The following is a 25,288-nucleotide window of genomic DNA, read 5'->3' on the forward strand; positions in this document are numbered from 1 at the left end:
ATGATACTACTTGGTGTTGATTGGGGATCGAGTATGGATGGGGAAATTCATCTATTGCTGGGGCGTGTCGAGGTTTATATAGGGGAAAAGTTGGTGTATGCTTACCAAATATGCTGCGTCCCTAAACAGGCACCGTTCATGGGAGAGTTAGACCTAAGATAGTCTTGGTGGTTAGGGTTTGTGCCTATATTCAAATCGAAGACTAGGTCTGAGTAATAGCTACTAGGTAGGTAAACAATAGATCATGAAGTTGTTGTGATCTAGAACTCAGTTCAGCCTCCCCCCCCTTATCCCCCATTTTTTCTGAGCTTGAATCCGTACACCATCTCTTAATTTGCCTACCGCATACGCTGTAGCAAAGCAAAAACATTCAGTTACCCCTACTACCCATGGCCACTTAACCTCTAATAGTAGATGATATAAGACCAGCTAGCTTAGTTGGATGAACTTCGTCTGAGAACATCATTTATACGTTTCAAGATTGCTGTCAAAGATCTGCCTAGGGATTATATAAGAGCTAGAGAACGACGATCTTATTCTGCGTCTTCTAGGTTCAGCCTCGTGAGACTATTTTTTTCCCCCAAACTCACATGAAGCGGCTTTCCGTCGTCTATTTCCAGTGTGTACCTGACTTGGCATGCTACTACATATGTCCTGAATGTAGGTAGGGACTTCGGTTAACAATAGCAAGTATATCTGTTTAGCTTGATGCCTAGAAGTAATTATGCTTACGGCGCTAAATCTGCTGTTAGCTGTCACAATAAACTCTTGTGGATGTCTTATTTTGACATTAGAAGTACAAACTATCCCACACTTCGAACCTGGAAGCCTCAAGGCTGAGTCTAGGTCAAATGTCACCCCCACAACCACCTAACGTAGGTATACAGTTGCCCCAACAACAGAAATTACATGAGGACTAGGGGATATGGAGGTATTAGGTTTACCTTACACAAGTTCGATGACAGCTAGCCAAAGGAAACCGAAGGCACCTAACTAACCTAGTAACCTCGGGGGACTTTACATCACAAAACCTCCAGACATCATTAATGGTGCGTTTACCGTGCAACGAATATTGACACCAACCAGCCAAAACGTGGAAATGCACCTACGGGAACTCCCCTACACCCGGTATACTACCTAGCCTACAAAAAGATGTGATGATCGAAGGTTGGAATAGAAAAAGAAAAAAAAGAATATTCCCATTTCATGACATATCTCTTAACGTATCGTCTGAGGACTACTTTCGTTTCTTCCAAATCAATAAGCTCCTTATCCTTCAGCCCGTGAATCAGTGCGTGATACATTGGTATACTAGAGTCATATAGGGTTGCCACATTAGGTCGCCCTTCCTTTTCTCTTTTCTTTTTAAAAAATATCCCTTCATGGAATCTGGTTATTCCAACACCTGACGTATACCGAGAGTGGAATATGCCGATCTAAAAAACCGAACTGGACTGGACTTTATACTAGACATGCTTTAGTAGAAGCCCATGCTCCTGTTGGCTATTGGTGACATTACGAATCCCTCGATGGCTCGTTTGATTTCCTTCACAGTTCGCGCTATGTCTTTAATATCTGCGCCGCCTTCGTTACCCAGTCGTATGTTTGCGGACGTCCAGGACTCGCACGCTGCGATCAACTCGCCAACCCATGGGTCCAGTCTTGCTTCTGGGCGACCATTTCGGCTTAGATCACGAACCCATTGACCAACAACATAGGTGATCCACTCAATAACTCGTGCGCGGGCAGCACCACGGAATGGTAGTTCCTGTGCCTCAAACATCTGCTCTAGAACTCGGACTATGAGATCACAACTGACTCCCAAGTTGAGGAAGACAATCACCGGCCAATTGACATCGGCAGAAATCCTGTTGTCCTGGGCATTTTCAAAGGCGTAGCGACAGATCTCTGGTAGAAGAGTGGGGACGGGGAAAATGAAGGAGTCCGTGGATGAGCGATGGCAGATGTCTGAAATTTGGCTGGCAAGCACCTCATACGGTTGCGGAGGTGGGTCTCCGGCCTGTGCTCCGTGCGCTCGACGTTCGGCATCGTATTCTGACCACCGGTCTGCAACGTTTTCATGAGTCTGTTGGATAAGGCTGCTCCAGGTCTGGGCGATGGTGGTAGAACTGCGGAAGTCGGCCGCGTGATAGATGAGAAGGCAGAGATCATAGTAACCAGCCTGGTCAGCGTATCCATTAAATAGCTAATTAATTCGTGTTAGCAATCATTAAACAACAAGGCTAGAGCATGGGAGACTTACTTCAGATAAAGGTTGGATCTTGCCATTTAGGTTCTGCTCAATCTCCGGCTGGCGTTCCTGCGGGATCCTGCTGTCTGCTTTTAGTCTCTTCAACAGGTCGTCCTGTATATGGGCTACCTCAAGTAGCTCAGTGACGTCGTGGTTCAGAAGCTGTTGTTCTTGACGGCTGATGCCAGGAGTCATGACGCTAGCATTGACCTTGGCTTTGCTAAGCAGAGAAAGCCGATCCTCAATGGAAATCTCGTGGGTGTCAGTTTGCGCGAGGTCGGCCTGGACCTTTGCCGCCGCGAAATATTGTTGCCGCATAGTATAAAACCTGCAAAGGAGGTCTGCGTGCTCAACACTCTGGCCACTAATGCGTCCAAGGAAAGTGATGACATGAGGCGAATCGATGCGGAGAAGGCGATCGGTCCATCCTTGTTGTAGATACCATTCGTATAAATCGAAGTGGAATACCTCATCTGATGAATTGCTCACAACATCATATGCCTCAGTACGTTTCGTGGCAATCAACGTCGGCTTTCCGTCCACCATTTCGGGTTCTCGACTGTGAGCAGCATCCAGGTGTTGGAGGACAGTGTGAATCAAGCCATAAATCACCTTGCGGTCCTCAAAAAACCTTGCCCTCGGATCTCCAGCGGGCTTACCGTCATTGACCCAGGACAACGCAGAGTTGCCCCGATCCTTCTCACTAGCAACGACTAAACACAATTGAATTGCCCCGGCGTAGTATCTTAGACTGACATATTGCTCGATCGCCGACTCGAGGTTCGTTTGTGTGAGGCTCCTTGCAACTTTCTGGAAGAGTCTCAAGCTCTCGTGGAGGAGCGTGCGAGAGGTGTTTGGATTTAGAGACGGCTCCGATGCCTTCTTCAACTGCTCTTGCGCTTTGAAAATCACCACATCGTCAGGACTGCAGAAACTGCCACATTTGCGCCGGAGCGCATCTGCTACAGTCTCGACGTTGGATCCATTCTCGATGTTCCGATTGACGATCGCCTTCACTAAAACCTTGGCAAGTTCTTTGCCACTGTCTTGCGAAAAAAGCTGCTCGAATGTGAGATCACGAAGCTGTTGGCGTGAAACGTCGTCAAGGCGAGTGTAAATATCGGTAACTCGCTCATCAAATAGTGTCGTGACAAACGAGATACCCTCAGTGATGCCTGTCATCAAGGTCTCTAGGGCCCGCATAGCTTGATGTTCCCCTTGGAAGCCGAGTTCTTCCTGCTTGCTTCCCGCTCTTTGTAGGTCAGCAGGTCCGGAGAGGCCCTGGATAAAAGCCCGGTTTGTATCCAGGAAACTTCTTAGACTTTCTATGCTTCCTTGAACTTCTTTTAGCCTATCAATTGCAATAGCGTTGGTGATTGTCAGTGCACCGCTGGCATCGGTTCCCATTCCGATTACGGGAGATTTCCATAGCGTCCTAACAAGTCGGCTGAGATATAAACTCAAGGCAGAATGCCGAGTAGAGGGCTGTACCATTTCGACTGTTGCTGGCTGCCCGTCCTGCTCGGGTAGTCTGGGGTTACCGCCAAAGTTGATATAAACTTGCTTGGCGCGATCCTGCGTAGCTTGGTCGACAGCACCGCGGCCTATTCCGTGGCGGCCGTTATCTCCTTGACGACACGCAACCGCGAGTGCAGCAGTAATGGTTTCGACATGGCCATAAGCACTCCGGAACTTGCTCACCTCCGCTTTCAACCCTTCATCCCCAGCCGCAGCTCTGATGACCGAAGCGAAGATGTCGACAAGCCTCCTACGCCGCACGAGGTGTACCCCCGTATTCGTTAGGATGGCGAATTCGCTCCCGTTCGGATTGTCAAATTGAACGGCTAGCTCGTTTCCAAATCCTTGCGGCTGTCCGGTGGCTGCAAACGGTTTGGTGACTAGACCTACATCTTCAGCCCTACTGCCGATGTCGATCCAGTTGGCATGTTCATAATACCGCATATTTTGGATCTGGCGACCATGATTGATTCGCCCGCTATCGGGAGCCGACATAAATAGGAGATCGCCATTTGGCTGCTCGCTCTTGGTAACAAAATCCAGAAAATAACCAGGGGCAAATCGGATTCCTCGTCGACTCATTTCGAGAGTGCGGGAATCAACTTCAATGTATTCAGTGGGGCCGCCCAAACGATTCGTCCTCTGCCTCGGCCTGTCAGGTGGTGGGAATTTGATTGATTGTAGCTGCATACTCTGGGGAGCTTTGTTCGAGGAATTGAGCATGTAAGAGGCAGCGCTGGTGGCGCTCATGAATAGACGACATCCTGTGTTTGTTAACGCCATGAGGTGAACCTTGAAATCCTCATCGGCGGAAATAGGACTTATGGACACGATGTCAAGACGCTCATTGAGTAGAGGCGAAACGACACTAAGTACATGGGCAATGTCGCGTAGGAAATTCTCTTTGGTCTTTTCGATAACCTCGGTGAGCTTGTTCGGCGGCTCCATGTGATAAGTACGCACAGTGGACTTGTTAGAAAGGGAGTAGAGCAGGCTTCTACTATCATCTATAACGATCTCTGTGATATGCTCGCTCCCAGCCCTCCCCCAGATAATTTGAGATGGCAGAGGGACGGCGGCAGTCCAAGAACGCTGAGTATGGTTGATCTTTTCAGTCCTACTTGAGAACCATCTTTCTTCCTGTTGATATTTGAGTTCGTAAATATCGCAGTCCGTATGACCAGAAAAGAATATACGCCCATCCGCAGATCCAGCAATGACACGTGCCTCGACCCCTTTCAAGGGCAAGGACATCTTAGTGCCGTAGAGTTCGATGGCCTTGGCGCCGCTTGGTGCATCCCTGGCGGCAACTCCCAAGAGAAACATTTCTGAGGTCGTAGCAACGACAAGAATATGTGTAATTACGCTGTTGAATACATTGGGCCTCGGGGCAACGAGTTTCACGGCCGTAATACTATGTTGGCTGTCCTCGTAGCCTATCAGCTCAGGATTCGGGTGGGTGTAGTCCCAGAGGTAGAGACAGTTATCGATTGTTACCCAGGCATGGTTCAACTCGGCGAACAAGCCCATCATGGTAGAAACCTCCGCTCGATTATATTGCTCGAGAACATTTTGGGGGATAGGATACATATTAGTTTTCTGGAAAGGAGCCCAGGCGGAGTCGTCCCGTGTCAGATCGTAGTCAGAGGATATTTCTATGTTTTAAAATCAGTGCCAACTCGCCAGCAAGGATACTAAGCAACACTCACGTCTGCAGTAAGAATCTAGTTGAGGGTATTCGCCATCGCGAGTCAAGGCATTGTTGATGTACGTAGCAGCCTTTGCTAACGGGGGTTGAGGGGGCAGAACCTGAACTGGCAAACCACGTAAAGCCTGCTCCTCGGCAGGCTGGGTGGGAGCATCGAGTCCGAGGCCAGCATCTTGACCAAACAATTTCAGGCCTGCACCACCAGACGAAGTACCCGAGTTATCTCCAAATAGGCGGCGGTTTACTGGGTCTTGCTGGGCGTTGAAACGTGATGCGACGGCGGGAGTATGCAGGAAAGCGCCCGGCAGTGCATGAGACGGGGTCTGTGGAAAAGCCATGGTGTATGCGCCTGAATGCACAACCAGGCGCGGTGACGGAGACGATGAGGGAGTCGCAAGAAGGCGATTCTGATGGACGAGGGAATGGTAAGGTGGTGGACGTAAAGAAGGAACAAGGGCCAATGCAGGCGGGCAAGGCACCTATATGCTACCGGGTCATTAATGGCGACGTCGAGGGGATTCTTTTCTTCGTAGAAAGATAATGAAAGTTAGTCGAAAGATAGTCGAAGAATAGTCGAAGAATAATAGAGATGAGATTGTAGAAAGACAAGGGAAAAGAAAGCTGCTTGTCTTTGCTGGGTTTATTTTCTATCCCCTGCCAAAAAGGGACCCTGTCAATTGAAAAGGAAACAAATTGCAGGCTACTAAATCGTCAATAGCTTCAATCGCAAATGGCCAGGTCTAGTTTGTACGTTGATGAGGAAGGGTGGAACTGGAATTAAGTTGCAGAGAGAGCTTTAGGAGCTTGGACGACGACGCGCCTCAGATAGACCGAAGCTTTTTTGAGATTTTTGCTTGTTCGCGACTCAATAAACTAATCCAAATGGGGCTTGTAGAGTACCTAGTACTGTATCTAGGTACTTGGTTCAAGTTGGTTGATATGTGCATGTGGGTCCATGTGTAACTGTTTGGCGGTTGGTTGGTATGTACTTTTACTGTAGCAGGGAAACTGCAAACACGTCATTGGCTCCTACGAAGTCATATCGTACACACATGCAGTAGCTGCCTGGTAACTAGTAAACAAAATGCAATATCGATAAGAATTTAGATTATATTCCAACACATTACATGCCTAACCTCAGGTACATGTGTACCAACATCATGATAGGTACATACATCCATGGACATCGGATACATAGATGCATGCCTAGGTACCTAGTAGGATAGGTATATGTTGGTAGGGTAATATTTGCGCCTACTATGTAACATGCGAGGGTTAAATTCAAGGCGGGCAGGATGCTCAATATTGGGCCTGTTTAGTTATATGCAAATAGTTTGGGATTAACTACCTATTGATATCAATCCATCAAGTCGCTTTTCCCCCAATACCCGTCCCAGTCTGATCCTATTTCATACTCGTTTTTGGAAGTCTACTCATGCTAGTCTTGACTTCACTGCTTCTTCGCTTCTCGGGCAGCTTTCTTCAAAGCTCGGTTTCTAATATCTTCATGCATGCTCAAGGTAAACTTGATAGGGATCGAGCTTCCAATACCAACGGTTGTCTCAACGAACCAGGCCATCAACGCATGAGTCCACCAAGGCGTGTAGGTATATGCCGTGTTTTGCCACCCCCCGGTCCCCACCTTGCCGAGTGCAGCGCGCACAAACGGCCTCGGGCTCGGGATCAACAAGCTTGATCGTCGTACCTTGCTCATTGCCGTGGTGACCAAGTAGCTCAGGCAGAGTTCGACATCGACGTTGCTTGGCTTCAGCTCCGCGGCAAGGGCAGCAGACCAATGCTGCAGGAATGCCTTGCTGCCTGAGTAGGTTGCTAAGAGTGGGGATGGAATCCAGCCACCAAAGCTGCCCATGGTGAGGATCAAGCCTCGCTTACGGGATTGCATACCCGGAGCGATGACCTGTGTGACTTTGAGGGTGCCGAGGCAGTTGATGGTGATTATGTCTTGGAGCTCCTTCTGTTCGGTAAGGACGAAGGGAACAGGAATGCTGTGGCTCTGGCCGACGTTGTTGATGAGAATACCGATGTCAAGACCGGTAATCAGCTTGGAAAGACGAGCGTAGTCGGCATCGTCGTCGGCAGAGAAGTCCATGTCGAGCACCTTGGTCTGCAAACCGCTAAACTTGCTCTCTAACTCTTGGGATAGTGCCTCTAACTTGGACAAGGTACGAGAAACCAGTACGATGTTGAAACCCTTAGCAGCAAGCTGAGTCGCAAATTCTTTTCCGAGGCCATCGGATGCGCCAGTCACTACGGCCCAGGTTCCCTTCTTGCCATATTTCTTAAGCTACGTCGTGCTTCAATTAGTTTCCATGTTGTATATTAGGGTAAATGTATACTAAGTAGCTATACATATACCATACATATAGCTAATTAGTAGATTTGTGAACTTACATTGGTGCCGCTGAGGATGAAGAGACTGAGAAATAGGCGAAGCAAGTTGAGCAATTTGGAGCCTACGAATAGTGCTCCAACACCAGCAAATGCCAGTTGCACACTTGGCGGAATAGATGCGATGAACTCGTTCACCTTATCCATCTTGAATATGTTATATCACTGTACCTAGTATGTTTGTGGTAAGGTACAAGTATTAAGAAAGAGAAGAAGAGGAAAAGCGGATGGAAATGGTGAGTAGGTGAAGTTTAGTTGTTGGGGATTTTTGCTTGTGGTCAAAGGTACATCATTGCCTTCTTAAGTTAAATCACTTTTTACTTTTCCTGTTAAATACATGCTTCTTCTTCACACATGTACTTCCTGCAGCTGCAGTGGCGGCTCTGGCTGGTTCTTTATTTTTACATATGTAACTTAAAAGGGCTCTAGCCTCGGGATCATAGGTGTACCTACCTAGGGTATGTAGTGCTGGAATACTTCTAAGCTTCTGATAGGTTATAATTCAGCGTGGGATATAATACCCTTGTCCTTATTAGAAGACAACAATTGAAACATTGAAACATTGAAACATCTGATGTGAATAATTTCAATTGTACAACAAACATCCAAGTTAGCAAAATTCAACAATATAGCAATATCAGTCATACCTAGGGTACCATATATACTATATATATACTATATATATATATACTATAACACCATGGATATTCTCAAAGATTATCTCCCAGAAGCAAAAGGTTATCTACCTTATTACATGTTGGTAGTACGTCGCTCCCTCTCTTGCCTCTCGTCTAGCTACTACATCTAACGAAAAAAAAAAAAAAAACACAGACCTCCATCCTTGCTGTTGGCAATTGCATACAAAACTACTCGACGCTACATTACACGCGCCGTCTTTACCACGGGAAGTTCGTGCCAAATCCCTCCTTACCACCCAAGTCCAACACCTTCGACCCCGAAGACTCGCGGCTGAAGCTTGTTCCGGCGTCCGCCGCAACCAACCCCAAGGGTGCGCGCGCACAGGACCAGGTCACTCCCCTAGCCGCACGCCTCTCCGGAACCTATACTCTTATCTCCGCCATTGTGCGCATCTACGCAAGCTACTACCTTCACGTGGCTCCCGTATACCACATCACCGTGTGCACCTACGTCGTCGCGCTTTTCCACTTCGGCACCGAATTTGCTGTCTACAAGACAGCTCCATTCGGCCTCCCGGTTTTCCTCCCTTTCCTATTTGCCACGCTGGGTATTACGTGGATGACGACCCAATACGGTTTCTACGTCCAGGTGTAAATTGGAGGGGCATGCCATTAATAAAAATAACCCTTACACTAAGAAGTTGCATGATGGTGGGAACAGGTCAAATGCTGAGGCCATGAAAAGCTATCGTGTACACTAGAAAGAGACAATATCCAACCCAAGCACGTCCTCATGTTTTGATGGATCGCATCCTTGGCAGTGCCCGTAAAACTATCAGAGCTTTTTGCGGTACAATTCTCCTGCACAATCCCTCAGTCTTGCCGCAGCTTGTTCCGGGGTAATGTCTCGTTGCGGTTCGGCCATTAATTCGTACCCGACCAGGAATTTGCGCACCGTAGCTGACCGGAGTAGGGGTGGGTAGAAGTGCATGTGGAACCAGCTGTTTTCAATCTCCTCTTCGGTTCCGTCTAGCGGTGCCTGGTGGATCCCGGAGCTGTACGGGAAACTGGTCTCGAACAAATTGTCGTATCTCCTCGTCACCTCCTGAATCGCGTCGGCAAAATTGAACCTCTCCTTCTCTGTTAGATCTACCAACGCTCGTACATGTCTCTTGGCAATAATCATAACCTCAAATGGCCAGATCGCCCACCATGGACAGACTACCAGGAAGGATTCGTTTTGGTACACAACCCGCTCTTGCTTCTCCATCTCCAGCTCCACGTAATCTCCCAATAGGTGCCGTCCTCCATGCTCAGCTCGGTATTTAGTCAACTGCACGATCTCCGCGGCTGGTTCCTCTGGCAGTGTGCTGGTCGTCCAAATCTGGCAGTGAGGGTGAGGGTTGGAGCATCCCATAGCGGCACCCTTGTTTTCAAAAATCTGCATGTATCGCAGCTGCTGCGTCGGTGGCGGCGCTAGAGACGCAGCTGGCGCCTCGCGGCTCAAGAGATCCAGATTGGCAGCAACTTGGGACAGGGGGTTGGCCGGGGCTAGGTGGGTGGCATAGATTCTTGTCCACGTCTCAACGATCGGTACAGTCGCTTCGGCGGGCATGTCGGCAAGAGTTAGATTGTGCTTAGGCGAAAAGGTGAGGACAAAGCATTTGCCCTTGACACCTTCAGCGCGAAGAAGTAGCGAAGAAAGATCTACTCCCATTCATCGTACGCATTAACTTGGTTTTGACCATCGAGTAAAGCTATAGTTGGGTAGGGCTTGTTACCATCGCTTGAAGGTTCTGCTTGGTAGTCCTGCTGTTGCTCTTTCACGGCGCTGTAGTCGTTCACGAAGACAAATGTCTGACTATAGTCGGGATTGGAATCACCTTGCGCCCGCGAGTTTCTAGGACACAAGTAACACTTTAGGTAGTTAGCGACAAATGTGCTCAGCATTGGCGCAGAGCATTAGCATCGCTTGCCTTTGGATCATAGTCGGGCAAGGTGACCACGCCAGGTGCTTCTTGTTGACCTCTGATCGGATGTCTGGTAAGCCATCATGTCCCCTATCGCAGGTACAAGCATTACAGACTTACTGCCAAGGTCTTTTTGTTCTATGGGGCGACACGAGCAACCATGATCCTCTCAGCGGATTATAGCGTCGATGAGAGATATCGTCAAGAATCTTGTCCGGCATCGTTACTGAATAATGATAGGTTTAGTAGGGTAGGTATGTAATGGAATGGCCAAAAGAATGATTGCGCCGTGAAAAAGATATAGATGATAATTCGAGGAGGGGAGCGAATATAAATATGTCAACTGGTAGGTAAATATATTTTCTTAAGCCTCGGGATTCAAAATTACCTCAGTAGCACATAGGTATAGAAAGACCAAGCGGATATATAGATACGAGCACCTGCTTCAAATGTTCATTCTCATACGAAGTATATACATTGTACATGGTATATGTAGCTCATCATGTGGTGACCGAAGATGAGATTGAAGCAATAGCAACCCCACCCTGACCCTGCGTGCCGGGAATGCTATGATGCAATTGGGCTAGTGGGAGGAACTTCGGTGGTTCGGTCGGCCGAATTCCAGAAAACTGCAACTCTCATTGTTTGCGCATCAATCATGATCCATCATTGATGATGTGTGTACCTACATAGGTACTATGTATACCTAGCTAAATGCTACATAGTAGGTACAAATGCAATGCATACCTATGTACATAAATGAAGCCTTGAGCACATGCATGTAGAAAATGTACATATATGCCCTAGGTGCATATGTACTATCATTGGTGTAGACACCTTAATAAGGTTCAAACCTTCAATGTTATCTAATGTACCTACACTGCACTCACATGTATCGAAAAGCCTTGTGCACATAGCTGAGCTCACGTGATTCAAGGACAAGGCTTTGCACTTACGTTAATGGTGACTAGTTACTACATACCTAGAGGCTAGTAGTAGGTAGTTATGCACTTACTACCTGTGTACATGCCAATGCCAAGTCCTTTTTAGCTCCATCCTCGAGCCGCAAGTTGCGCAACCCGCCAATAGCGCAACTTTGTATTACTACATAGTAATGCCGCGTCGTTTTAATGTCGCCAATATCACCAACTTCATTCAACTTCATCTCCAGGCCCACTTCATCAACAACATCGACAATATCGACAACTGTATTAGCAACGCCCTTATTGCCGGGTGCCTGGTTTAATACCTAGGGTGACCAAATCTGTTTTTTTCCTTTTCGTGTCACTTTATTGGTGTATTTATTTATCAGCCATTTCTCATTTCTCGACCCTTCCAACAATTTATATCCTTCCCCTTCTTACTTGCCCCATTTCGCGTTGTAACCACGGAGTCCTTGCTGGCTTCGTAGTTATTATCATTCACACTGGATGATAATATGGGCGTCATTCGCAAAAAGACAGCCACCAGGGGTGGAGAGGGTGGTGTCAAATATGTCTGCGATGTCTGCTCTGCAGATATCACATCCACGGTACGTGTTGCTCTCTGATATCTAGCGCTGACTAAGGTTTATTCGTCTCCTAATGCAATGTGAACTTATAGGTGCGAATAAGATGTGCTCATAGTGCATGCAATGAGTATGATCTCTGTGTCCAATGCTTTGGTAGTGGAGCTAGCAGCGGTTCGCACCAGCCTGCCACCCATCCCTACAAGGTCATTGAGCAGAACTCCTTCCCCATCTTTGATGAAGACTGGGGTGCTGATGAAGAGCTACTTCTGCTGGAGGGCTGTGAGATTTACGGCCTTGGTTCATGGGCAGACATCGCAGACCACATCGGTGGTTACCGCCACAAAGATGAGGTTCGAGATCACTATCTCAAGGTCTATGTGGATTCTCCCCGCTTCCCTCTGCCGCAGCGTTGCATGCCCTCCGATATGGAACTTTCTCAGCAAGTCACGCGCGAAACTTTTCAGGCCCGTAAGAAACGAAGAATCGAGGAACGTCGTGAAGCGCAGAAGAATGCGCCCCCTCTGCCTCCCAAGACGAAGCCAACAGCTAGTGTTCCTTCTTGCCATGAGATTCAGGGCTACATGCCTGGCCGACTCGAGTTCGAGACTGAGTATGCCAACGAAGCTGAAGAGGCAGTTCAACTCATGCAGTTTGACCCAGGCGACGGTATCAACCCTCGCACTGGCGAGCTTGAACCGGAAATGGAGCTCAAGCTCACGGTTATGGACATCTATAACTGTCGCCTCACTCAACGTGTAGAACGCAAGAAAGTCATCTTCGAACACAACCTGCTAGATTATCGAGAAAACACTAAGCAGGAGAAGAAGAGAAGCAAGGAGGAGCGAGATCTACTAAACAAGGCCAAACCTTTTGCACGCATGATGAACCACGACGACTTTGAATCATTCTGTCAGGGTCTTATCGATGAATTAAACCTCCGACAGGCGATCGCGCAATTGCAGGATTGGCGAAACATGAAGATCGGAGATCTTCGTAGTGGTGAGAAGTACGAGCAGGAAAAATCTCAACGCATCCAGAAGGCAATTCCAATGGGCTCGATGGACCGCGAGCGACTAGCTTCGGCGCAGCGATCCAAGCAGAACGTTCAGCCAGAACCACCCAGCGGAGCTGCCTTGTTAGTTGCGCCAGAGCTCCCGCTTCGGTCAATTACGAATGGAGCAGAACCCAAGGCCGCGCCAGATGTCCCGATGAACGGCGATTCCAAGCCGTCTACGAATGGACACGCGAATGGAATTGTCAACGGTGCCGCCACCGGTGATGCCTCAAGTTTAGGCAGGCAGAAGTTTATCTCGTTGCCGATCTCGGGAGTACAACCGCTACCGCTCACTCAAGATAGCACCCCAGATCTACATCTCCTCACGCCGGAAGAGGCAGAGCTATGCCGAGTGTGCCGACTCCAACCAAAGCCGTACTTAATGATCAAGGAACAAATTTTGAAGGAGGCTCTAAAGGTCAATGGCGCTCTGAAGAAGAAGCAGGTGAAAGAAATTTCCCGACTGGACTCGCAGAAGGGAAGCAGAATCTTCGACTTCTTCATCAATTCTGGATGGATTGCCAAGGCTTAATACATCGATGAAGATCTAAGGCAATAACTCACACACCTCTTGTTTGCGACGGATCTTTGCGAGGAAAGACACGAGTTGATACCACGACTAGAATGATGCAGTGTTTTCGCAGTTTATTGCTTTCCTTACAGGCAGACTATAATTATTCAAGGGCTTGTAGAATCATATCCTTCTAGGGATCAACGAAGTGGTTCGCGGGAGGCATGGTATGGCATAGCATGTAATGATACCCTTACTCTGCCTAGGTCTTGGGGACCTTGTGCGGCATAAACAACAGTGAGGCTAGCTAGAGCATCGTGGCCTAGTGTTTCAAGGCCACGGGTGTATGACCTCAAGATACCCATACGAGCTACCTACTACATAGTATGACTATAGTAGGTAGGTAGACGTGTGTTAGCAGTTTAATAGGCAGTGCAATTTTCACATCGAGGGTGTGAATCAGTGCCATAATTCCATTTTTCTTACTCGAAAATGAAACTACCCTAGGTCCATACAAAAAAAAACAAGACCGCAACCGTGTATTCCATGTTGCAAGATCCTGTTTGAGATTGAGATAGGACGTGTAACTTGTCTAACCTAGAGTGCTCAATTTGTAGGTACCCTAACTATGGTAGGTAAGTTAGGGAAAGATACTTGCTTGAGTGTAGCACATCTATAATAAGATGAAACCAGCTGGTGTGCGTCGTGGTACTATACATCATCGTATACGACGATATGATGGAGGATGTTCTAGATTGGTAATCCGGTGTGCATACCTAGTATAAATACATTGATTTTGAGTTGTCCAGTGCCTGGGATGTTCGGCTACCTACATACACTGCCTTGGGTACTAGGTAGGTAGGAATAGGTACATGTAGGTATAGGTATGTAGGTACCTACATAACTACTAGGTATGTGGTACCGATGCAATCAGAAACTCAATCTCTGAAACCTACATGTATTGACAACTATTATTGGTATCAATTTATGTATCTACTCTCAGCCCTACATTTATATTAAGACTCTTTATATTTACTACCTAAAGTACAACATTCATTATGGCATTACATCGATCAGCATTGAGGTGAGACAGGGATTCCGGAACAAGCCGCAGCCACATAAAAAGCCGTCTCCCACCCCTGCATTACTGGACACCGGCCACAGTCCAGACCGTTCCTAGTGCATTTCTTTCGTGCCGACCCCAGATTCTGGCGCGATTCTTTTCCCCCTACGATGGCCATTGGCTATCAAACACTATTTGGCTTCATGCCGCGCCGAAACATCCTCCTCCCGACCCTTTGCATCGTCCTCCTGATTGCGGTATGGACTTTCCGCGCCTCACCCGATCGTTGGCTTGATGCCAATACCCTCCGGGGCACATCGTCGTCGTCGCCACCTTCTTCCCTCAGTCCGCCGACGCAAGCACATAACGATGTTGACTTATCAGCGCCGGACGCGCCCTTTGTCGGCTGGCCATTGCAAAGGGTGTGCGATGAGGCTAATTGGGTGCCTGGGTTGGTCTACATCTGCGACAACAACTCAGGAGGAATAGGCAATATAAGAAACTATATCCACACTTGCATACGGTACGGTCTCGAGGCTGGCGCTACTGGTCTTGTCATGCCCAAGATTCGGAAGCGCAACGATACGGACCTTGCCGACCTTTTTACCGACTACCTCCCCTTTGACTACATGTTTGACGAGAAGCATTTCAAAGATGCCTTCAGCGCAAACTGTCCACAAATCACACTCTACGACGACCTCAAGGACATACCCGGTGTAGGCAGCAAGCCTAAGATTGAACAAATCACACCAAAGAAGTTTGGAAATCGGGACGGGTGTGATTGGAGAGACCAGAATCGCCACACGGACCGATTTGGCGATCGATTCCGCAGGTGGCTCCATGATCCTAAGAACGGGCAGCCCGCACCATCGATGGACCGCCCACGACTGATCCGCTTTAACTGGGGCGTTCTCTGGGACTGGCAGACCTACCGTGACGGGCCGGAGTTTGCTAACACGTTTGGAAGCATCCTCCAATTCAACAGCCAGATACTGCGTCTGGGAAACAAGGCGATTGCAAGAATGCAAGCTTACGCGAGGGCAAACGGGGTCAGAGACGGTAGATTTCTCGGGGTGCATCTCCGCACCGAAAGCGATGCGCTGGGTTTCTGGCCGACATACGCAGTCCAGAGTGAGGCGTACCTCAAGCAAGCTACTAAGCGAGGCTTCGAGGTGGCGTACATAGCTACCGGGGACCCGCTAGAAGCGCAGAATTTCGCGGGTGCGGCCATCGAAATGGCACAGATGAGGGTTGTCACCAAGACGGACCTGTTAGAGGACGAGGATCTGGAGGAGTTGGAATCGTTGAGCTGGGATCAACAGGGTTTGGTTGACTTTGTTGTGTTGTTGGGGAGCGACTTTTTCGTAGGCACGATGCCCAGCAGCTTCTCGATTTACATGGCCATGAAGCGGCATCTGAAGACGGGAGGACTGTACACGAGACCGTACAAGGTGGGATCGGAAGGGGATGGGCTGTCCTATCTGGTAGGAAACTACGAAAAGTACTGGGAAGGTTGGCTCTTCATGTGGGACGGCATGTGGCCTTGAAGTTTTTTTTGCGGTTTTGGTTCCTACGGTAGCTAAGAGGCATACACGTTGAAGATTACTATGTAGAAATTTGAGAGCATCAGATCATGAATCTTTGTACATAGTAGCGAGAATGAATGCTTACTACTAGGTAGGCAACGTATTAACATGCATTTAAACATGATAGAAATAAAACATGTAATTTATGCAACAATACATGTAGGTCCTATGCGCCTAAGACAAACGCGCACACGAACTTCCATGTCGCTTGTGCCCATTGAGTTAAACTTTAAGCTAAGCAGTTGGCCTTAATGCACTAACTTCAACGTACCTAACCTAAACCTAGGGCCGGTCCTAGGTGCGGTAGTAGCTGGAATTGGTAGAGTTTACTACCAGGTACTAGGTACTAGGTAGTACCCTAGGACCCCTAGGGCTGGAGGTATATGTACGTAGTAGGTACTGTACATAGTTAACCTGGAATGTTCTCAATTTCAACTTCGATTTTACTAGGTCACAGCACTTCTCACCAAGTACCTACTCATACTCCATACTTCCTTCATACTGCTATCAGATATCCCATTCTTCACTCAGAAATTACAAAGTGCCTCGACAGACTCATAAAACATAACACACAATGTCCATGATCAGCGTAGTCAGCCTACCGCGCATCACCGCGCCAAAACTGGCCGAGATGCTCCTCGCCAGCATCAATCAGCCCTCTTCCGCAGACACATCATCCGTAGCGGTCGTGGATGTACGAGACGACGGTATGTTCACAGTCTTCCCCTCCCTTCCTTCCTTTCTTCCTTCATCACCCCCTCCCCTCCCCAACACACACATAAAGCTATCACAGAACAACCAAGCAAGCAAGCTGTTGTTCTCAAATGTAAATGTATGTATGTACCGCACTGACAAGCCCCCTCTCATCGCCGTCTTCCCCCGGGGTTTTCTAGACCACATAGGCGGGCACATCAAGTCGTCGCTGCACTTCCCCAGCACCAGCCTCGACGCCACGCTGCCCACGCTGCTGCGCCGCCTCGCGGACAAGGACGTCGTCGTCTTCCACTGCGCCCTCAGCCAGCAGCGCGGGCCCGCCGCCGCGCTGAGGTATCTGCGCGAGAAGGCCGCCAAGGAGCAGGCAGAGGGCGAGAAGGCCGCCGTGAAGCAGGCAGGGGGCGAGGGGGGCGAGGAGAAGAAGAGCCAGCAGGTCTACGTCCTCGATAAGGGCTTCGTCGGCTGGCAGGAGATCTACGGCCCCGATGAGAGGCTCACGGAGGCGTATCGGAAGGAGCTGTGGGAGGATGGGTGTTAGGTAGTTAGGGATTGTTGTTGGGGTACTGATCTAAAAAAGAAATCACAGGTAGATTTGAAGGGGAAGCAGGGGTGGGGGAGAAGATGTGCGGCTGAGTGTGCATGATTGATGATTTTATGCGTTGGTTCGTTCGTAAGACGATCGACGCCTTTCCGACGAACGCTGGTATTCATTCATATGATTGTTGCCCTGGGTTTCCTGCAGAAACGGATCTTCAAAGTTATGGATGGATGGTTTTCGGCCACAAAGCTACCTAAGCATACACAATAGACGTTAGAGCTTTAGATGGGATGGGGGGGGGCGCGGGTTTTCAGGCAGATTTTCAAGATCAAATTACTCATAGCGAACCAACCCTAGAGTATTCGCCAAGTTTTCAAAGCTTATTGGTTACCTACCTAGGTAGGTACCGTTAAAAACTTGGTTCTTGGACTAGGCAGGGCCTTGATCTAGGGCAATATATTGATACCTACCTAAGGTATATGAATTGCTTTAAGGAGTATGAGTTGAGTTGTAGTAAAGTAAAGTAAACGTGAAGTAATCCTATGATCTAGGTACCTGGGTAGGTAGTCAGTAGTATCCTAGGTTTACAAGCAACAAAGCTTTTGGAAAAGTTGATACATTAGGTATGTATGTACCTATTGCTACCCATATCTTGAATGGTAGGTACCTAGTAGTTCTATGTAGCTCTCAACAGTGTATGTATGTATACTTCCCCCCGGATGAAAGGGTCTGTAAATTGTAATCTGAGTTAGGTAATGATCAGATCAAGGGATTTGTTCATATAACTATAGTTAAACACGACCCCCCTTTTTTCTTTTTTGATAGATACCTACCTACCCACCGATATCATCTCCAAATGTCCACCAGCTAATTAACGGCCATTAGAAAATGCCAATCACGTAGCCAGCCAGCCAGCCAGCCAGCCATCCATCCATCAATAAAGCCACAGGTTTGCTTAGGTACTCACACCCGGGCAAGTCGTTCTTACCTACCTACCTAGACATGCCCTCTCATCTCCTTCCCTTATAACCCAACCTAACCTAACGGGGTCCGTCAACTTCGCCCGGTTTAGCATCAGCACAAACAATGTCATGGCCGCCGCATACCTAGGTACCTAGGTAAGCACGCCCCCGCGACTCAAAAATGCGTACTAAGGATGGAAACCCTCGAGATCGCGCTTAGCTAGGTGCTAAGGAGTATCGCCATCGAGCTAAAAAAAAAAAAAAAAAAGGATACAAAGCTACGAGTACTCAAGTAAGAAAATCATCAAGGCCATTCGTTGGTACGATCCTCAAGTACCTACCTCGCATTCATTTCTTGCCTCCTTACTAATTACCTAGTACTGAATCCAGGAGGTCTTTAAAAGTAAATAGGTACGGAGGTGAGGACTTGCTCAGTACAAACTGTACCTATGTAGGTATATTTAAAGAAAACGCAAGTAACGACCAGGCTTGAGATTTATCAGATCTTCTTGAGGGTTGGTTGTCACACATGGGCGGGATACCAAATAGGGGCCAATTTCTGTATATACCTAGGTAAGGCGGCGTGTCGCTGCTATTTTGCCCAACGCCTAGTTTCCCTCCTTTCTTTCCTATTTCCCCTTTCCTCATATTACCTTCCTAGTAGTTACGGAAACTCTCCCTTCTCTCACTTACCTAGGTAGGTACCAAAAAGGGTTGTGAGATACCTACCTAGTAGATTAACCGGCTAATACATATAGTCTCTATAGTGAAATAAACATCTTGTTGCAGGTGCCTCAGGCACCATTAGGCTCCACTAGAGCCATATGGCCCTTATAGCCATATGTTGGCACTCCGCCATTGTAGTTAGGAATAAAGCAAGCTTTCTTCCTTTCCTCTTCTTCTTGGTTGCAGCAATAGCTGCAACACATCTCGAGTCAACGGAACTTTTGGCCAAGTACAAAATTCCAAACAGCAGAAATAAACAAGAGCTCTCTGCTCCGAGGCGGTGCTTATACTTCCCCTGACCCCTGTGCTTTCTTCTCGGCCGTTTGTCCCGGCTCCTGAGAAACAAGCCCCTCTTCTCTCTTCTCTTCAGCCGTCTTCTTCCTATCCATTTCAACGTTCTTGAGGTTCTTGTTCTCCAGCGCTAGCGTGGTGATAAGCGCAGCACCCGCGGCGACAATCGGATAGATATATGTGCTGTGCAATGCGTTCATATAGACCCGGCGCACCAAGTCGTACATCGCATCTTCGTCAGCGCCGGGTAGGCTGCGTAGGTTGTATGCGCCCGCGCTTACGAGGGCATTGTAAGGGATGGATGGCACTAGGGTCCGCGCGGACGCCTTGAGTTCGTTTAGGAAGATGGTCTGGCCGATAGAGAGACTAATGGCACTGCAGGTAGGTATTACATATCTCGTCAGCGAATAGTGGTTCTCACAGGATCGGGACTAGGGAAAGAGACTTACGCGCCGAGCTGGAACATGAATTGGAATACAGCTGTGGGCACCGTTAGCGCAACGCTTTCTCTTTTTGGAGATTACACCCGTCTGCAGTCTTACCGTTTCCTGTAGGGACCTCGTCCTCTCTAGAGGTAGCGTGTTAGCAAATCTAAATTTATATCATGGGGGAGCCCAGTCCAGCCTGCACTGAAAAAGGGGTTAGGCTCACTTCAAGATGGCCTGGACGACCGTGTAGGGCAGATTAATAGCAAATCCTGTCCCCAGGCCGCAGATAACGAGGAACGTGGCCCAAAGTGCCTTGGAGGTCTCGAGGTCCAACATGAGAAACAGTCCGGAGCCGACTATGCCAATTGCGGTCCCGATGATCATGAAAGGAACCTTAGCATTTGGTGTCAATTCTCAGATTCATAAAAGCACTTTTAGGGAATGCATCACATCAGGGAACATACGTAAAGTCCAAGCATACTAACAAAGGCACCCGAAAAGACGACGCCGAAAATTTGTGGTATGGCGAGAGCGAGGAATTCGACACCACTGTCGAGGACTGTTGATGCCCGGACGGCTTGTAAGTAAATAGGGATATACGTTCCGTACTTTTTGCTGCAAATTAGCCACGCTTTCTGATTTCATGAGGGTGTAGATGCCAGCAAAGTTCACCACGGAAGAAGCAAAACTCAGTGCAGCACAATACTTACGACATAGGACGGCATGGAAAAAAAGAAACTGAATGCGGCGCCGGCTAGCAGCGAGCGCCGCGTGAAGACCCATAGCGGCAGAGTGGCATCGTCGCCGAGCCGCCACTGCGTCCAAAAGAAGACGCCGAGGATCACCACAAAGCCGACGAGCAGGCCGACCACAGAGGATGAGCCCCAGGACCGACTCTGCCCGCCCCACTGCAAAGCTAGCAGGAGACAGACGACTGCCGCAATGATGAGCAACGCGCCGACAGGGTCTAGATCCCACGCCTTTTGCAAGAGCGTGGGCTTTTTCTCGCCAGGATTGCGGTCGCCCTCCTTCGGCAAGCGGAGGAGAAAGAAGACGAGAATGAGCACAACGGCGCCGATGGGGACATTTCTGAGGAAGTGATATTAGTCGGAGGGGCACCTTTATGTCACATCCCCGCGTGCCAGATGGGAGCCGTATCTGGACAGATGGACATCAGAGTAGGTGGTGGTGCAACTCACATCCAAAATGCCCAGCGCCAACTGACGTTGTCGGCAAAGGCCCCCCCTATGGGTGGTCCGATGCACACGCTCACCGCGAAGGCGCTCGTGATGATGCTAATGCACAGGGGCCGCCTTTGCAGACTAACAGACCGCGTGATAACGACAAGTGAGCCTTGGAACAGGCCCGCCGCACCGGCACCTGCGACAGCGCGGCCGGCGATGAAGACGGCCGACGAGGGGGCCGCCGCGCATAGGATCGAACCGACTATCCACCATTGTTAGTCTATCTTAGCACAATGGAGGGCCGGAGACTAGTTGTTTTGAACTCGCCTTCGAAAATAACAATGCACCCTAAAAATGTCAGTTTGATGTCTGCGATCCTGTATAGCTTGCCGAAGGTTGGCTGTAGGGCCGTGATAGTCAGCAGGTAACCGCTGCCGTACCAGGCGATGTCATCGAGCGCGTTGAACTCGGCCGAGATGATGGGCACCACGGTGCCGATGATGGTAGCGTCAAGCGCCATCACGAAGGTCCCGCAGAAGAGGCCGCCTATCAGCAGGCACAGCTGTAGGTTACTGGCCTTGGAGCTGGTACCGGCGGCAACACTGTCTACTGAGGAAGGGTTAGGAGGGGTCATAGTGCTTGTGATTGTGTCCATTGCCGCGATGTCCTCGGCGGGAGGGTTTGCAACGCCGTTTGCATGGCTGCTCTTACTATCTTGGGTCTCGGCCATGACCGTATCGTGGGTGTTGCTGATGTTAGCCATAACTACCTAGAAGAAAGGTTGCGCGTGAGTGGGTTAGGACTTGGAATGGGGTGGGGAGCTATGTTGCGAGAAACTTATGCAGCGACGCCAGACGGGCTTGATAACAGCCAGATATCTGCCTGGAGGAAAAGGGGCCAAGTACGGTCGATCAATTCAGGCTGTGGTTCTGCGTCGAAGGTTGGTTGCAGTGTTGCAAGTTAGCAGTCATTGACTAGGTAGGTACCTTAGGTACCCTAGGTAGGGTAGGCATGTCAAAGGCTGTGACACCATACAGTCCCCCCTTTTTACCTTTCACTCGTTATGAGCTCGGGTAGGTAGGTAGGATCGAGGCTTGTGTAACCCTCGCACTCTTATTAGACTGATTATCATTGTTACACGACAGGCTCGCATTTTCTGACTTCCAACACTGGAATTTAAGGCTAGCTAGGTAGTTACCAGGATGTACAATACAGACAGTCACATAATACAAACGCGAGGCTATTTAGACGCGGTTACATTTGAAGGGATTAATATGTATTATGTCAGCTTCCTGGCCCCCAATCAACTATGCAGGAGCTATCCAACTATTTACAAAGCGGAAAAAGAAGGGAGGGTTTTCTCTTGGCCACTCCTTCATGTGCTACTTGCATGTGGTTATCTATGTAATAATAAAGCCCTCCCGCATCGTGGCGAGAGATTGCCGTCCCCACTCATCCCTCCGTGGCAGTGGCACATCACCCCTAATCAGGGCTTCGTATTCGTGTTGGAGTTGGTTGTTGTAATACATACAACGAACGACTGTCATGACATGCATACATGTTACCAACGCAAGGCTGGGGGCTGGGGACGGTCCGAACCAGGCTTATTGAGGGTAAGCATCTTACTTGAAATCGTGAGATCTAGCGCCGGGTATCGTACCGGTACTTGTACTGTTGGGGGCGGTGGTGGGGGGTGGGGTGTGCCTAGCATAATCTAAGGGGGTGTAAAATCATCTGCTCTTTTTGGGCTTTTAGAGCTACGAGACAGTCAGTCTTCTGGCACATACAAGCCTACCTAGGTATTGTACCGTGTATACTTTCAAATTATAGAATCTTGATTGCGTTTGTCGTTTAGGTAAGAAAACAAAACAAAACAAAACCTAGCAAGACCAAGTATCAAATCATGTGTGTAACAACTCATAAAAGGAAGTAATGTAGGTACGAAGAGCCTTAAAGTGTTGCTTTGTACAGGCGGACTTGTAAGTAAGCTACACCCTTGGACGGGCCTACTACCTAGTAGAAAGGGGGCAAACGTATTCAAGCTTAAGTCAATTTCTAATCTCCATGTAATTTACTCCGTAGGGGAGGATAAGAACAACAGGCCTAAATGTGGTGTTTGCCTGTCATAGGCGAATAAATTTAAAATAGGTAAAGGCCACCCTTTGTAGCCTACATAGATACAGGATGCTGGTCCGCGGCATTGTCGACCGGGTGAAGGCACACTCGGAAGCCCTCCTGGTGGAAGATGCCGTAACAGCGGCTTCTCCACGGCTTGTGCGGGTCCGCAACAGTGACATCAAAGTTCCGGAGTAGCTCAAACAAGACCTTGGGGATCTCCATCAGCGCCATAGCCATGCCGAGGCACTTTGTCGCGCCGTGTCCAAAGATCAGCGAGTGCGTCGCGTGCATCTCTTTGAGTCGGTCACAGTCATCCGTCAGCCACCGCTCCGGTCGGAATAGCTCCGCGTCCTCGCCGTAGATTTCCGTGCGTAGCTGAGTTCCCCATCCGTTGAGTCCGACGAGCGTACCGGCTGGGAGATGGAACCCCCCCAGCGTGTCGCCGCCGGCCGGGACGACGCGCTCGCGCAGCTGGGAGAGAGGGGGATGCTTGCGTAACCCCTCGACCACGCACGCTTGCAAATATACAAGCTGCTTGGTCTCGGCATCGCGTATGGGCGTCGACACCCCCTTGCCAACGGCGGCTCGGATCTCAGCCCGCAACTTGGCATAGACGCGAGGGTTAGTTATTATGGAGAGGAGTGTGCTCTGTACCGAGGTTGACGTTGTGTCGGAGCCCCCTGCGAGTGCGACTATGACCTCGGAGTCTATCTGCTCCGTCGGCATTCCTTTATCGAGAAGGGCGCTCACGAGATCGTCGGCCCGGCCGTCTTTGGATACACGCTTCTCTATTACCTCGTGCACGAGCTGCAATGGGACATCAGCCACCAGTCTAAAGAGTGATTATTTGAGATAAAGGAAGACGGAAAGAAAAAGGAATGCTCACTCCCATCAGCCTCCCGACGCCCACAGCATCTCCCACCTTAGGAAACAGCATCCTGCGGAAAGCAGGGACACGCCCCAGCTGAAAGAGCAGGGTATTACCTTCGGTGATCACTGAGAGGTACTGGCAGACACGGTTTCCCATCTCGACCGTCTCGAGCAAGCTGTGCATATCACAGTCGTTCTTGACGCACCCAACGGCATCTCCTAAGCATAGTCGCGTGATAATATCGACCGTTAGGAATTGTATCTTTTGTCCAATGTTGACGACGGACGCGGAGCTGGTCCGCAGCGAGTCAACCCAATCGAGAATCTGCTCGTCCATCATAGGTTCGATGGCCGCCATGGATCGACCAGTGAACTGTATTCCAGTGTGCGAGTCAGCACCAACTTCAGGCTTCGCCGGGTAGAATGAGTATAAGGACTTACGCTCGGCGCCACCTTTGCGCGGATCAGGTCATGTTTCCTGGAGTCACGCTCTGAGATGATGTTCGAGATGATAGGGTCCATGCGCAAGGAATCAAATGCCGGGCCGCGTTTGTAGCCCGAACGGGCAGCGAGCACCCGGCGTGTTATCTCAGGGTCATCAGTGACGACGTGCTTCGGGCCAATCCGCGCGAGGGGGCCGTACCGGCCATTCACATCTATCCACGCCTCGTGCGACCTACCGGACGCCAGCGCCCGCACAATCCAGAGCCGAGACCAGCGTGCGAAGCGCGGCCCCGGCACGCTTGATAGGGACCCATTTTGCTGCCAGGTTATGCGTATCCACGTATACCCCTTGAAGAGGATGTATAGGACAGATAGATAATACAAGAAGGCAAAATAGTTGGGGAAGCTGGTATATGAGCTGGGGGTTGCCATGGCTTGTCTGGAGAAAATGGCAGAGTTTCTTTCGTTCTCTCATTCTCTCCCGCCAGCTCGCGATCTTGTGGATGCCGAGGCACCCCTTTTAAGCTATGGTATTAGGAAGAGGAACTACTAAGCCTGATAATAAGCTCCATCTAGCTTGTACCAATTACCATCTTGTTAGTCGAGTGAGGTGTGCCAGTGTTCTGGGCACCCTTACTTTGCTGCTAATTATGTCCCATACCATGTTACCTTATAGATATGACAGTATTCTTAATCCAAGTCTAAACTCTCGGTGGGCAGGCCTATCCCCGTCTCTGCCTCCACACACATAGGTGCGTGAGACAGGACCTGTGATCATCAAGTACATGTTGTGTC

The 25,288-nt window shown here is 49.2% G+C and overlaps 9 protein-coding genes across 9 annotated transcripts; 4 read left to right on the top strand and 5 right to left on the bottom strand.

The window, feature by feature from the left end:
* Positions 1-1,401: 1,401 nt before the first annotated feature.
* Positions 1,402-6,323, bottom strand: GGS25DRAFT_314743 (nucleoporin-domain-containing protein). The gene is made up of 3 exons (XM_049257751.1): positions 5,479-6,323; positions 2,264-5,424; positions 1,402-2,206 (listed from the first exon to the last, which is right to left on the bottom strand). Exons 1-3 carry the CDS (start codon positions 5,813-5,815, stop codon positions 1,478-1,480), a joined length of 4,227 nt encoding a protein of 1,408 aa, XP_049115365.1. The 5' UTR covers positions 5,816-6,323; the 3' UTR covers positions 1,402-1,477.
* A 389-nt stretch (positions 6,324-6,712) lies between these two features.
* GGS25DRAFT_493938 (short chain dehydrogenase) lies at positions 6,713-8,207 on the bottom strand. Its single transcript, XM_049261301.1, has 2 exons — positions 7,890-8,207; positions 6,713-7,782 (listed from the first exon to the last, which is right to left on the bottom strand). Exons 1-2 carry the CDS (start codon positions 8,031-8,033, stop codon positions 6,928-6,930), a joined length of 999 nt encoding a protein of 332 aa, XP_049115366.1. The 5' UTR covers positions 8,034-8,207; the 3' UTR covers positions 6,713-6,927.
* Positions 8,208-8,380: 173 nt separating this feature from the next.
* Positions 8,381-9,269, top strand: GGS25DRAFT_314790 (transmembrane domain-containing protein). Its single transcript, XM_049257753.1, has 2 exons — positions 8,381-8,649; positions 8,718-9,269. Exons 1-2 carry the CDS (start codon positions 8,587-8,589, stop codon positions 9,177-9,179), a joined length of 525 nt encoding a protein of 174 aa, XP_049115367.1. The 5' UTR covers positions 8,381-8,586; the 3' UTR covers positions 9,180-9,269.
* Positions 9,110-10,888, bottom strand: GGS25DRAFT_314775 (galactose-1-phosphate uridylyltransferase). The gene is made up of 4 exons (XM_049257752.1): positions 10,615-10,888; positions 10,501-10,552; positions 10,306-10,441; positions 9,110-10,234 (listed from the first exon to the last, which is right to left on the bottom strand). Exons 1-4 carry the CDS (start codon positions 10,713-10,715, stop codon positions 9,360-9,362), a joined length of 1,164 nt encoding a protein of 387 aa, XP_049115368.1. The 5' UTR covers positions 10,716-10,888; the 3' UTR covers positions 9,110-9,359.
* Positions 10,889-11,553: 665 nt separating this feature from the next.
* GGS25DRAFT_493944 (transcriptional adaptor-like protein) lies at positions 11,554-14,099 on the top strand. The gene is made up of 2 exons (XM_049261302.1): positions 11,554-12,025; positions 12,097-14,099. Exons 1-2 carry the CDS (start codon positions 11,933-11,935, stop codon positions 13,588-13,590), a joined length of 1,587 nt encoding a protein of 528 aa, XP_049115369.1. The 5' UTR covers positions 11,554-11,932; the 3' UTR covers positions 13,591-14,099.
* Positions 14,100-14,437: 338 nt separating this feature from the next.
* On the top strand, positions 14,438-16,372 carry GGS25DRAFT_493945 (uncharacterized protein). The gene has a single exon (XM_049261303.1). The coding sequence runs from the start codon at positions 14,803-14,805 to the stop codon at positions 16,177-16,179; it is 1,377 nt and encodes a 458-aa protein (XP_049115370.1). The 5' UTR covers positions 14,438-14,802; the 3' UTR covers positions 16,180-16,372.
* Positions 16,373-16,488: 116 nt separating this feature from the next.
* GGS25DRAFT_493947 (Rhodanese-like protein) lies at positions 16,489-17,954 on the top strand. The gene is made up of 2 exons (XM_049261304.1): positions 16,489-16,925; positions 17,112-17,954. Exons 1-2 carry the CDS (start codon positions 16,793-16,795, stop codon positions 17,468-17,470), a joined length of 492 nt encoding a protein of 163 aa, XP_049115371.1. The 5' UTR covers positions 16,489-16,792; the 3' UTR covers positions 17,471-17,954.
* Positions 17,955-18,851: 897 nt separating this feature from the next.
* On the bottom strand, positions 18,852-22,285 carry GGS25DRAFT_493950 (major facilitator superfamily domain-containing protein). Its single transcript, XM_049261305.1, has 9 exons — positions 22,048-22,285; positions 21,389-21,990; positions 21,077-21,323; positions 20,588-20,966; positions 20,342-20,485; positions 20,101-20,270; positions 19,992-20,017; positions 19,899-19,929; positions 18,852-19,824 (listed from the first exon to the last, which is right to left on the bottom strand). The coding sequence occupies exons 2-9, from the start codon at positions 21,822-21,824 to the stop codon at positions 19,443-19,445; spliced, it is 1,815 nt and encodes a 604-aa protein (XP_049115372.1). The 5' UTR covers positions 21,825-21,990; positions 22,048-22,285; the 3' UTR covers positions 18,852-19,442.
* A 945-nt stretch (positions 22,286-23,230) lies between these two features.
* GGS25DRAFT_522489 (cytochrome P450 oxidoreductase) lies at positions 23,231-24,925 on the bottom strand (the record flags this gene model as incomplete). Its single annotated transcript, XM_049264247.1, has 3 exons — positions 23,231-23,986; positions 24,066-24,422; positions 24,491-24,925. The coding sequence occupies 3 exons, from the start codon at positions 24,923-24,925 to the stop codon at positions 23,231-23,233; spliced, it is 1,548 nt and encodes a 515-aa protein (XP_049115373.1).
* Between the last annotated feature and the right edge of the window lie 363 nt (positions 24,926-25,288).

This window comes from Hypoxylon fragiforme (genome assembly GCF_022984875.1).
Source record: "Hypoxylon fragiforme strain CBS 206.31 chromosome Unknown GGS25scaffold_6, whole genome shotgun sequence".
In the NCBI taxonomy this organism is placed as follows: Eukaryota; Fungi; Ascomycota; class Sordariomycetes; order Xylariales; family Hypoxylaceae; genus Hypoxylon; species Hypoxylon fragiforme.

Excerpts from the sequence above, each read along its gene's own strand:
- GGS25DRAFT_314743 (XM_049257751.1), bottom strand. The coding sequence starts at position 5,815 with ATGGCTTTTCCACAGACCCCGTCTCATGCACTGCCGGGCGCTTTCCTG. Across the intron at positions 5,425-5,478 it reads ACTAGATTCTTACTGCAGAC|AAATATCCTCTGACTACGAT; the intron begins GTGAGTGTTGCT and ends TTTAAAACATAG. Across the intron at positions 2,207-2,263 it reads AGATCCAACCTTTATCTGAA|CTATTTAATGGATACGCTGA; the intron begins GTAAGTCTCCCA and ends CGAATTAATTAG.
- GGS25DRAFT_493938 (XM_049261301.1), bottom strand. The coding sequence starts at position 8,033 with ATGGATAAGGTGAACGAGTTCATCGCATCTATTCCGCCAAGTGTGCAA. Across the intron at positions 7,783-7,889 it reads TCATCCTCAGCGGCACCAAT|CTTAAGAAATATGGCAAGAA; the intron begins GTAAGTTCACAA and ends AGCACGACGTAG.
- GGS25DRAFT_314790 (XM_049257753.1), top strand. The coding sequence starts at position 8,587 with ATGGATATTCTCAAAGATTATCTCCCAGAAGCAAAAGGTTATCTACCT. Across the intron at positions 8,650-8,717 it reads TACCTTATTACATGTTGGTA|ACCTCCATCCTTGCTGTTGG; the intron begins GTACGTCGCTCC and ends AAAAAAACACAG.
- GGS25DRAFT_314775 (XM_049257752.1), bottom strand. The coding sequence starts at position 10,715 with ATGCCGGACAAGATTCTTGACGATATCTCTCATCGACGCTATAATCCG. Across the intron at positions 10,553-10,614 it reads AGAACAAAAAGACCTTGGCA|AGGTCAACAAGAAGCACCTG; the intron begins GTAAGTCTGTAA and ends ACATCCGATCAG. Across the intron at positions 10,235-10,305 it reads AGCAGAACCTTCAAGCGATG|TAGATCTTTCTTCGCTACTT; the intron begins GTAACAAGCCCT and ends GATGAATGGGAG.
- GGS25DRAFT_493944 (XM_049261302.1), top strand. The coding sequence starts at position 11,933 with ATGGGCGTCATTCGCAAAAAGACAGCCACCAGGGGTGGAGAGGGTGGT. Across the intron at positions 12,026-12,096 it reads CTGCAGATATCACATCCACG|GTGCGAATAAGATGTGCTCA; the intron begins GTACGTGTTGCT and ends GTGAACTTATAG.
- GGS25DRAFT_493945 (XM_049261303.1), top strand. The coding sequence starts at position 14,803 with ATGGCCATTGGCTATCAAACACTATTTGGCTTCATGCCGCGCCGAAAC.
- GGS25DRAFT_493947 (XM_049261304.1), top strand. The coding sequence starts at position 16,793 with ATGTCCATGATCAGCGTAGTCAGCCTACCGCGCATCACCGCGCCAAAA. Across the intron at positions 16,926-17,111 it reads CGTGGATGTACGAGACGACG|ACCACATAGGCGGGCACATC; the intron begins GTATGTTCACAG and ends GGGGTTTTCTAG.
- GGS25DRAFT_493950 (XM_049261305.1), bottom strand. The coding sequence starts at position 21,824 with ATGGCTAACATCAGCAACACCCACGATACGGTCATGGCCGAGACCCAA. Across the intron at positions 20,967-21,076 it reads TGGCGCTGGGCATTTTGGAT|AAATGTCCCCATCGGCGCCG; the intron begins GTGAGTTGCACC and ends TCACTTCCTCAG. Across the intron at positions 20,018-20,100 it reads GTCGTCCAGGCCATCTTGAA|AGAGGACGAGGTCCCTACAG; the intron begins GTGAGCCTAACC and ends CGCTACCTCTAG.